This window comes from Gymnoscopelus microlampas (assembly GCF_963454915.1).
Source record: "Gymnoscopelus microlampas genome assembly, chromosome: 1".
In the NCBI taxonomy this organism is placed as follows: domain Eukaryota; kingdom Metazoa; phylum Chordata; class Actinopteri; order Myctophiformes; family Myctophidae; genus Gymnoscopelus; species Gymnoscopelus microlampas.
Genome location: NC_139962.1, coordinates 614,951 through 627,500, shown reverse-complemented (window position 1 = coordinate 627,500; position 12,550 = coordinate 614,951). Strand labels below are relative to the sequence as shown.

Genomic DNA, 12,550 nt, shown 5'->3' with positions numbered 1-12,550 from the left:
CGATTTAAAACCTGACTTTTTTCGCCTGATGATTGTTTTTCTTCTCGTTCTGTTGAAGCTCCGATGAAGAAGAAGAAAAGCCTGATTTATGGAAGAATTTAAAAACCAAGAAAAGTGTTTTTTTCATTCTAATCTCTTTGAGGGCTGACTGTGACTCATATAGGATTATTAGATCTCAGAGCAAATCAACTGCTTGAAAACAACACATTTTTGTATATTGACATTGTTGAAGATCTGATGATTTATGGAAGAATAAGAACCAAGAAAACCCTTTCTCTTGTTTTGTTTTTCTGAAGGACTTTTGAATCTATAAACTGTTGAGACTCTGGAGCCATAAAGCATCGTCCAGGAACACTAATATATATATATATATAATATTCTGATCATATTATAGTAGTGATTAAAGCTTGTAGTGTGGTCCAGTTATTGTAGGTTATAGGTTATAGGTTAATTGTATAGGTTATAGGTTATAGGTTATTGTAGTGTGGTCCAGCATGCCTCGGCCCGGTAGGAACACGTACAGTGACCAGAAACCTCCGTACAGTTACATCAGCCTGACGGCCATGGCCATCCAGAGCTGCTCCGAGAAGATGCTTCCTCTGTCTGACATCTATAAGTTTATCATGGACCGTTTCCCCTATTATAGAGACAACACACAGAGATGGCAGAACTCTCTGAGACACAACCTGAGCTTCAATGACTGCTTTATTAAGGTAAATATTATATTATGATTATTATTATTATTATTAAAACTCTCTGAGACAGAACCTGAGCTTCAATGACTGCTTCATTAAGGTAAATATTATATTATTATTATTATTATTACATCTATAAGATCATCATGGACCTCTTCCCTTATTATAGAGAAAATACACAGAGAACTCTTTAAGACATAACCTGAGAAATGACTGTTTTATTAAGGTCATTATTATAATAATAATAATGTAATAATTATATCTATAAGTTATGGGACAGATTCCCCTTTTATAGAGACAATTATGTAGCGCTGCATGGTAGAACTCCTTAATACATAACCTGAGCTTCAATGTTTTATTATAATAAATATTACATTAAATGTTTTATTAAGGTCATGATTAATTATAATAATATAATAAATATTACATTAAATGTTTTATTAAGGTAATGATTAATTATTATAATGTATTTTCGTGGCTCGTGAGTGAATATCCCTTTATTTATTTTTTTGGTTTCCTAAATGTTGTCATTAATTATCATTATTTAAAGAATACATTTTCAAAAACGATGCACATTTTGCACAGAGTTGAAAACATTTTTTTTTTTTTTTTTTTAAACAAATCAAAGACATTTCCTAAATTAGAAGTGGCTTCGTGCCGCGTTGTGAGCTTGTAGATCTGATATTTTCACTAGATTGAGTCCCGGGCGAACGTCTGATTTCTCTTTTGGGTCTCGGGCTAAAAAAATAAAATATGACAAAGAAAAATGTAGGAAAAAAAAGCTAGATGACTGATAGTAATAATAATAATAATAATAATAATAATAATAATAATAATAATAAGCCAGCTAGATGACTGATAGTGAGATATTGATATTAATATTGATATTAAAGGCATATTTTTCATTTAATCTTTTCTGAAAACCTTAAAGGAATAGTTCAGCCTAAAAATGACGTTTCTATCATTTAAACCCCATGAAGCCTTGAATTCATGAAGATTTTTTAGTTTTTGTCTCATTCCTGAGACGATAATTTGATGACGGGATGAAAATACTAACGTCTCATCTAGAAGAGTCTCTGACGGTTTTACTACAGCTGTTTATATGATTATAAACTGTTTATATGATTATAAACTGTTTATTATGATTATAAACTGTTTATTATATGATTATAAACTGTTTATATGATTATAAACTGTTTATTATATGATTATAAACTGTTTATTATATGATTATAAACATGTATATGATGTTCTGCATAGTAGTGTATATCTGTCTGTCATTTAATGTCTCTATGAATAGAGTACAAAGGATTTTTAGGGTTTTAAATCCTCTGAACAGACGTTGTGTTGATCTGTAGTTTATGTGCTTTTTTTCTGCAAACTTCTAATAAAGTATTCAATAAGAATAAACAACACAGAATCCTAAATCCAACCCTATAGTCAACATGTGATTAATATTATGTATTTATTATCAATGTGAATGATGTTCCTTACAGATTCCTCGTAGACCGGATCAGCCGGGTAAAAGGATCTCATAGTTATTATATTTAATATTTATGATATATTTATTAATCTTACAGATTCCTCGTAGACCGGATCAGCCAGGTAAAAGGATCTCATAGTTATTATATTTAATATTTATGATGTATTTATTATATGTTACAGATTCCTCGTAGACCGGATCAGCCGGGTAAAGGCTCGTTCTGGGCTTTGCATCCCAGCTGTGGAGACATGTTTGAGAACGGAAGTTTCCTGAGGAGACGCAAGAGATTCAAGGTGTGTGAAGATCTAACAGATCTAGCAACCCACATACAGATATTACAACCTACACAATGTAAGCTTAAGTGAAAGCAGGGGCGCCGATATTTATAAGCTCTAGCGGGTGCCCAACAAGGCACACATGCCTTCGCGGGCGCGAAAAATTTTGCGGGTTTTGGTCGGATAATTGACTTTTTTGGGGGGGTTTTGTAACTTTATTTCGGTTAATTCGGTTGTTCAGTGGCGATCTGAACCAGGCGATCTGATTTTGATTTTTTTTTTTTTTGACTAGCACCCAGTGGGTGCTCCTCACCCATAGTGGGTGCTTGTGCCCCCGGGCACCCACGTTATCGGCGCCCTTGAGTGAAAGTATATACAATTTCCAATGTATTCATTTTTCAGACGCTCTTTATCCAGAGTGACTTTCAGTAAACAAGGTAAACACATACATAGAATACAGAGACAGTGTAGTGTCTCAGTAAACTATAGGATCATAGAATACAGAGACAGTGTAGTGTCTCAGTAAACTATAGGATCATAGAATACAGAGAGACAGTGTAGTGTCTCAGTAAACTATAGGATCATAGAATACAGAGAGACAGTGTAGTGTCTCAGTAAACTATAGGATCATAGAATACAGAGAGACAGTGTAGTGTCTCAGTAAACTATAGGATCATAGAATACAGAGAGACAGTGTAGTGTCTCAGTAAACTATAGGATCATAGAATACAGAGAGACAGTGTAGTGTCTCAGTAAACTATAGGATCATAGAATACAGAGAGACAGTGTAGTGTCTCAGTAAACTATAGGATCATAGAATACAGAGAGACAGTGTAGTGTCTCAGTAAACTATAGGATCATAGAATACAGAGAGACAGTGTAGTGTCTCAGTAAACTATAGGATCATAGAATACAGAGAGACAGTGTAGTGTCTCAGTAAACTATAGGATCATAGAATACAGAGACAGTGTAGTGTCTCAGTAAACTATAGGATCATAGAATACAGAGAGACAGTGTAGTGTCTCAGTAAACTATAGGATCATAGAATACAGAGAGACAGTGTAGTGTCTCAGTAAACTATAGGATCATAGAATACAGAGAGACAGTGTAGTGTCTCAGTAAACTATAGGATCATAGAATACAGAGAGACAGTGTAGTGTCTCAGTAAACTATAGGATCATAGAATACAGAGAGACAGTGTAGTGTCTCAGTAAACTATAGGATCATAGAATACAGAGAGACAGTGTAGTGTCTCAGTAAACTATAGGATCATAGAATACAGAGAGACAGTGTAGTGTCTCAGTAAACTATAGGATCATAGAATACAGAGAGACAGTGTAGTGTCTCAGTAGACTACACACACATTCTCAATAGGCCTAAAGTTTGCAGGAGTGCCCCGTTTTGAACAAAATGTTGCAAATCATGAACGCAGCATGCAATTTCCGTGACATTTTGCATGCACATTCTCACTAGGCCGAGGAAGAAATGCCACTTGAACATTTTCAAATTAGCCTCATGGTGGCGCTATAACAGGCCAATTTGTGTGTTTACCTATAACTGCACCGATCTGTGTAAAACTTTGTATGCACTCCCTAAAGGCCAAGGAAAAACCTTTGCCCTGCATTTTTCACATCTGCCTTTTATAGCGCTTCCAGGAGGCTGACTTATATAAAACACATTTTACGATAATGAGCTCCTTCAGATTTGATCCAAAATTCACGCAAATCAGAAGACATGATCTCTATAGTCATGTGATCAAGACGGATCTGTTAGATTTGTCATATTCCATCCTCATTGGCTAAGATTGACATCTAAAGTTTGCAACAAAATGTTGCAAATCATGAACGCAGCGTCCGATTGTGGTGAAACTTTGCACGCACATTTGCACTATGTTGAGGCCACAAATGCCACCCTTTCAACATTGCCCTATTATAGCGCCACCAGGAGGCCCATTTCTTTATAGTCTTTATATAGAGTTTATATCACTCCTACAAATGTTGTCCAAACATCACACAAATCAGTACAAATGATCTCTTTAGTTAAGTGATCAAGACGGATCCGTCCGATCCGCCTGATTTTTCACATTCCAGCCTGATTGGCGAATTCTGAACATTGCTGGCCCACACTAACCTACCAGACCTGGCGGAGACCTGTGCTCCGAGGAGCACTTTTTCTAGTTTTACATTGTTCCAGGTGCTGTTGTCAGGTGATCATAATGATTATTGTCTCCGCCAGGCCGTAAGGCATGGCGAGAGAGTATGTTTTGCACCCTGTCCGTCTGTCAGTCCGTCTGTGGACAGCTAATCTCTGGCTCCTTTGTCTTAATCACAGCGAAACTGTGCACACACACTCCCTGGATGCCAATTCAGAACCTCTGCCCCCTATGTTTCACATGGGCCTGTTATAACGCCACCAGGAGGCCACTTTTTGCAAAACACACTATTTGACAGTACTCCTACAGATTTTGTCCAAACGTCACGCGAATCGGTACACAGTATCTATAGTCATTAAACAAAACGTGTTTTTCAGATTTTTCATATTCCATCCTGATTCGCTAAAAATAGCTTCCAAAGTTTGCAGGAGGTCTCCGTTTTGCACAAAATGCCTCAAATCATGAACACAGAGTGCAATTTCCGTGACATTTTGTACGCACATTTTCACTAGACATTCTGTCCAAAAATCACGCAAATCAGTACACAGTATCTCTATAGTCATGTGATCAAGATGCATGTGTCCGTTATTCCATATTCCATCCTACTTGGCCAACATTGGCTTCCAAAGTTTGAAGGATAGGTCCCTTTTGAACAAAATTCCTCAAATCATGAACACAGTGTGCGATTTCCGTGAAATTTTGCACGCACATTCCCACTAGGTCGAGGAACAAATGCCACCCTTTTCAGATTGGCCTGTTATAGCGCCACCAGCAGGTCTAATTTAGCAAACCACATTTTTGGAACAAAATGCCTCAAATCATGAATGCAGTGTCCGATTGCCGTGCAAGGCCTAAGAAGAAATGGCACCCTTTTCACATTGGCCTATTATAGCGCCATCAGGAGGCCACAATAATCTACCTGACCTGGCGGACACTTGTGCTCCGAGGAGCACTTTTTCTATTTTTACATTGTTTCAGGTGCTGTTGTCAGGTGATCATAATGATTGTTTTACATTGTTTCAGGTGTTGTTGTCAGGTGATCATAATGATTGTTTTACATTGTTTCAGGTGCTGTTGTCAGGTGATCATAATGATTATTTTACATTGTTTCAGGTGTTGTTGTCAGGTGATCATAATGATTGTTTTACATTGTTTCAGGTGTTGTTGTCAGGTGATCATAATGATTATTTTACATTGTTTCAGGTGCTGTTGTCAGGTGATCATAATGATTATTTTACATTGTTTCAGGTGCTGTTGTCAGGTGATCATAATGATTATTTTACATTGTTTCAGGTGCTGTTGTCAGGTGATCACCACCTGGCTCCCAGTAAGCCGTCAGACGCGGCGGCTCATCACTACCTGCAGCAACAAGCTAAGCTGCGTCTGAGCGCGCTAGCGGCTAGCGCCGCCGCCGCCGCCGCCGCTACGCACCTGCCGCCCATGAGCGGCGGCGGGTACAGCCTGGGCATGGTGGCCCCGCCCACGCTGCCCGCCGCCGCCGCCTTCAAACACCCGTTCGCCATCGAGAACATCATAGCCCGCGAGTACAAGATGCCCGGGGGCGGTGCGGCGTTCTCGGCGGCATACGGCGGGCCGCTGCACGCCTGGCCGCACCACGCCGCCGTCTACGGACACGCGGACGCCTCGGCCCCGCCCATCTCCATGGCGACGGGGGAGGGGCTTATTCGGGGGGATTACTCGGTGTCCTACGGTGGCGGCATGCCGGCGGCGCTCAAGCCGTCGGTGCTTTGCCCGCAGACGCTGCTGCCCGCCGTCCCCGTGCCCATCAAGCCCACGCCGGGCAGCGTAGTGCCGGCCGGCTGCCTCTCTGCGCTGCCCGGCGCCGCCCACTTCCTGGGCCACGCCCCCGCCCAGACCCTGAGCCCCGCCTCCCACCGGACCGCCAGCATCATCAGCCCTGGAGCGCTGGCGTCCCCTACTGACTCTCTGATGAACTGCAGCCCCGCGGTGGCCGTGCACTGACCCCTAGACAACCCCTTAGGACCCCTAAGGACCCCTAAGGACCCCTACGGACCCCTAAGGACCCCTACGGACCCCTAAATGACCCCTAAGGACCCCTAAATGACCCCTAAACAACCCTTAAGGACCCATGAAGGGTTGGACAGAACTACAACTAAACTACAATCAAACAGAGTGCAGTCTGTTCAAGGCAAGGCTGTGTTGTCGTTCATGTAACATTATTACTGTGGTGGTTCTCAACATGTGGGTTTAGGCACCCTAAGGGGTCTTTAAGGGGTCTTTAAGGTGTGGCCATTGTGGTCTCCAGATAAATGCTTCATAGTTCAGTGTAATTTAAATGTAAAGTAAAACTTACAGTTACTATAATGTCTATTTTCATCAGAATGTCACCGTTTATCTCTATATGGAACAATGGAAATACATCATCATAACAATACACAGATCTACAAGCTGACTATAGAGTGAAGCTTGTAGATCTGTTTTTATTTGTGTTGGCTTTGGTGGAATCGTTGTGTTTTTGACTTGTGTAATTTATGGTCATACTATGGCAGTGATGGAAGAAGTACTCATACTTGTTTACCCAAGTAAAAGTATCAATACAGCAATTCACAATTTACTTGAGTCAAAGTATTGCCATCAACATGTACTTAAAGTACCAAAAGTAAAAGTACTATTTATGCAGAATGTCCCGTTTCACAAGTTTTCACATTGATACAAATCCTTTGAAAATAGCAGATCTACAAGCGCACAACGCGTTGCGACACGTTGTGCGCTTGTAGATCTGCTATTTTTAAATAGCCTAAGTTTAAATAGGGCTGAAGTGGTTAATGTATGTTGTGTAACAATAACCTAAAACTACAAGTAACTAGTAACTAAAATTGTCAAATAATTGTAATGGAGTAAAACGTACAATATTTGCCTCTGAGATGTAGTGGAATAGAAGTAAAAGTATTGAAAATTGGAAATACTCCACTAGTCACACAATCTATGTAAAGCGCTTTGGATAAAAGCGCTTTATAAATACACCATTTACCATTTAATTAAGTACATGTACTTAATAATAATTAATTAGTTGTGATTGACAGACTGAATTAATAATAATTAATTAGTTGTGATTGACAGACTGAATTCATAATAATTAATCAGTTGTGATTGACAGACTGAATTAATAATAATTAATTAATTGTGATTGACAGACTAAATTAGTAATAATTAATTAGTTGTGATTGACAGACTGAATTAATAATAATTAATTAGTTGACAGACTAAATTAATAATAATTAATTAGTTGATAGACTAAATTAATAATAATTAATTAGTTGTGATTGACAGACTGAATTAATAATAATGAATTAGCTGTGATTGACAGACTGAATTAATAATCATGAATTAGTTGTGATTGACAGACTGAATTAATAATCATTAATTAGTTGACAGACTAAATTAATAATAATTAATTAGTTGTGATTGACAGACTGAATTAATAATAATTAATTAGTTGTGATTGACAGACTGAATTAATAATAATTAATTAGTTGTGATTGACAGACTGAATTCATGTCTAAGACAGTGGTTCTCAAAGTGTGGTCCAGGGCGCCCCCGGGGTCCTTGAGGGGCTTCAAGGTGGTCCCTGGTGAAATGAGTTCATACAGAAGTTTAGCTCCATATATACATCGGCTGTTTGAAAATATCCGATCTACAAGCTCACAACAAGGACTGATGAAATTCATTGTGAGCTTATAGATTTCTTCTTTTTTATGCTGAATGTTTTGGAGGAAATGTTTGGATATTTTAAAAGCATTTTAACACAAATCTTGTATGGGGGTCCCTGGCACAACATATATGAAAGAAGGGGGTCCGCGGACACCCAGCTCAGCCTGAAGCTCCACCCAGCTTCAGGCTGATAATCAGGCTAACAATATAATGCATTCAGAACCAAATAGTGAATTATTTATTTTCATTAGAAATCATGTATTTCTTCCACAATCGACATGAACAATCAGCAGTGATGACCTGTCATAAAGATAATAAAAATAAGGCTTTATGTTTACATTTAAACAGTGGAGATCATATTTATGTTTACATTTAAACAGTGGAGATCATATTTATGTTTACATTTAAACAGTGGAGATCATATTTATGTTTACATTTAAACAGTGGAAATCATTTCAAATGTATAAAAATGCACTTTTGTAAAAAAAAAAAAAAAAAAAAAATGTTGTTGATTTATCTGTGAATGACAGATATATGTTTTACTTTTATTTAAAGATATTAAAGTGACCGTGACCTTATTATTATTATTATTATTACCCTTACTATTATTAAATGATGTATATTTGTACACATATATGTATAGATATCAAAGCATGCTGGTTTCCAAATCTCTGTGTTTGTATTTTTGCTGCAAGCGAGCATGAAGCGTTGCTTTTTAACGTTAATGTGCACAATATGAAGAAAAGAGCTCAACCATCATCCAAATATGTTTCCATCAAATAAAACTTTGTGTCAAATGTGTCGTTAACTCTTTTACTGCTATGGACACGTTTTCCAGTCAGTTGGTACTTGGTGCACATGGCCATGGACGCGTAAAAGAAGAAGATTTATTGTTCCATTCACTTCCTGGTTAACTTATTAGTTAAAGACGGGGTGCCGTAATTTTCAGCGATTCCCCCCCACCCCCTAAAACATAACATCAGGTATTATGGTTATACTAGGAGGAAGATTGTTTTCAAAAAAGTGTACAGAAATTGTAAAAATTATGTTTTTATGTGGACACGCCTCCAGTTCATTAAGTATACCTGGTTCTCACCTTAGCACCACCCACCTGTCCTAGTCCCTCCTCCTCCTCATGCCCACACCTGTTGTGTTATGATAATGAGGGGGAGGGTATATTTTTACAGTGTCACTAAAGGGCTGTTTCTCTATTGGCACGTTTGACCCTCAAGGTTTCAGCCTCCAGGAAGAAACTCAAAATAGTCAGAGAAGACATAAAACACCATAAAAACACCACCAGGGGGCTTAATGAAGTTATATCAACCTCATAGACACATGAAAAACAGAAAAAGTGCAAACCAGCTCTTTAAACATCCTGTATCTCGGCTCCTGTTTTTTTTTCGGCTCCTTTTTTTTTTGAATGACATGCTGTTTTCAAAGGCGGACAACAAATGACATTTGTGAAACCACACGGTGAAACCCTCAGTGATTAGCAACCATCAGGGATCGATCATAGTGGAGATAAATATGCTGTGACTAGTTTAAAAGGTAATAAACACAAAAATCACTGGTAAAGGTGAGTTTATTAATGTATAAAGTTAAGAATGTCTGTTGTATTGATTCATTAACACGCTTAGTAACAGTACAGATGGTCAGTAGATAAAGCTTATTAACTCTTTTATTGCCAGAAACGGGAATTCCCGTCCGATTCTACTATGGCTCTCATGGCCACGTACGGAAATGACAAAATTATTATTATCATTATTATTTATTTTATTTTTTTTGTCTTGTTTTTTTTTGTTTATGTCAAAGGAACTAGGAGATAACGCTATCCAAAACATTGCTGCTCCATTCACTTCAATGTTAAAAAATAAACGAAGGAAAAATGCACATTTTTTGTGGCACTGGGAGGACACAGTTTTAACAGTACAGATAGTCAGTAGATAAAAGCTTATTAACAGTACAGGTAGTCTCTCTCTCTCTCTCTCTCTCTCTCTTAGAATAAACTACATGCACGCACGCACACACACACACACACGCACGCACGCACGCACGCACGCACGCACGCACGCACGCACGCACGCACGCACACACACACACACACACACACACACACACACACACACACACACACACACAGATGTGTTAACTTGTCTCTAAGCTGAAGGTGAAGTGATGAATTATGGTCACTTTCCTCCAGATAAAAAAAACACATTTTAATTAATTAAGCCTCATTCGTTAAGGAGGAGTTACATTAGTATGAATAATTTATGCAAGGAGGGCGTAGACCTGCATAGTGAGGCAACGTAACCTCAAGTGTGTGTGTGTGTGTGTGTGTGTGTGTGTGTGTGTGTGTGTGTGTGTGTGTGTGTGTGTGTGTGTGTGTGTGCGCGTGTGCGTGCGCGTGCGTGTGTGTAAGGGTCCATTTGGTTCCATTTAAACACTCTCAGATTTACAGACCTCTAAGGGTCTATTTCTGTTATATATCAATACTGTCAAAATAGCAGATATACAAGCTCACAACACCTCGCAAATCAGCTATTATTATTTGTGTGTGTGTGCGTGCGTGCATGTATGGTATATCCAGGGCTTAAAAGTATTTATTAAACATGGATTAGGAAGTCTAAAGTAATAAAATTATCATTTATTATTGGTTGATGACATTGTGGGAATGTTCAGGTGAGGCTGTGAACGATCTGAGACAAGAGGCTGAGACAGCAGGGCATCAAACCCCCGACATGTGAACACACATTCTTTTGTTCTCATGTATATGGATGTCTGTTGAAGGGAAAAACGAGGGTGTGTAGTGACAACTTCTTTTCAGGGGCAAAACAGTGCATTTTTAAGGGCAGAACAGGGAGGAAAAATGCATTTTCAGGGCACATTCAGGGAAAGAACAGTAACGTGTGAAGTTTTGAAGTGGCACATCTGTACCACCGTTAATGTAGTGGGTGCAGAATTGAGATGCATTTGCAACTTCTATGGATTATGTGCCTGATCGCGACGATCAAGCTTGTGTACAAGCAAGCATTACTCTGTGAGGATCTCAGAGGACATTACAACTGACCCCCTCGCCCAGGTCAGGGCAACAGTCACCTTTGCTGGTCACAGTCACCTGCTAACAGCTACAGATGCCAGACGAGTCCTCATGGATCTACACCAACATCAACAACAACAACAACACTGGACGGGACTAAAACTCCAAGGGAAACTCGCCTGTCTTCCCTCTGCTGATCACTCTGTCTCACACTCATTCCTTAAGAACACTGCACTCAATGAGGACGTCATCACATTCACTATAAAAGCCAGACTACAAGTCCTTCCCACCAGACTCAACCTTTCCATAATGGTTTCCCACCAGTCAAGTTCCTCATTGTCTGCACCACACCACAAAACAGAACAGATCACTGAAACACAAAAAAAAATCAAAAAATCATGCACCCTCAGTGAGAACAAACATTCCCGTGTCATCTCATCCATGTTTCATCTCTGTGATAACCCAGACATATTTACATCTTTGACAGCTAATACACCAGATGTTGTTGTGGTTGATGAAGAGTCCAGAGAGGTGTTTGTATTAGAGATAGCCTGACCCTTTGACCCTAGCCTAGAGGAAGCCTTTATGACCAAGGTCATTAAATACCAACCACTCCTACATACCATCTCAGAGCTGGGCTAGAGGTGCATACTATTTGTTTTTATATTTGGCAGCCTATAGGACATACACACAGACTGGTTATTAGAGGGTTCCAACAACTTGGGATGCCCAAAAAGGAGGCAAAAAGGCTGGCAAAGTATTGTTCTATTTCTGCTATAATTGGCAGCCGCCACATATGGCGGAGACGCTGTTACGTATACCCATAGAGTACTGAGTACTTATACTGTTACTTATACCCATAGAGTACTGAGTGACATGCTTATTGTATCATGAAGACGTAATCCATGATTTTGTGATGTAATCTCACTGCACCTTTAATATTTGTGTCCTTGTATACTCTCCTTTGTGTGGACATAAATACATGGTTAAAATGTGTGTGTGTGTGTGTGTGTGTGTGTGTGTGTGTGTGTGTGTGTGTGTGTGTGTGTGTGTGTGTGTGTGTGTGTGTGTGTGTGTGTGTGTGTGTGTGTGTGTGTGTGGGGGGGGGGGGCTTATTTTGAAGATAATAAGATGTTAAACAAAGATTTCATAATATGAGCGTGTGTAAAAGTACAGTTTTATAGATAAGGGTTAAAGTAAATTGTCACATGTTTA

At 39.1% G+C, this 12,550-nt stretch overlaps 1 protein-coding gene across 1 annotated transcript; it reads left to right on the top strand.

Moving 5' to 3' along the window:
• Positions 1-494: 494 nt before the first annotated feature.
• LOC311047202 (forkhead box protein B1-like) lies at positions 495-6,588 on the top strand (the record flags this gene model as incomplete). The annotated part of the gene is made up of 3 exons (XM_084059848.1): positions 495-713; positions 2,361-2,471; positions 5,899-6,588. 3 exons carry the CDS (start codon positions 495-497, stop codon positions 6,586-6,588), a joined length of 1,020 nt encoding a protein of 339 aa, XP_083915974.1.
• Positions 6,589-12,550: the final 5,962 nt, after the last annotated feature.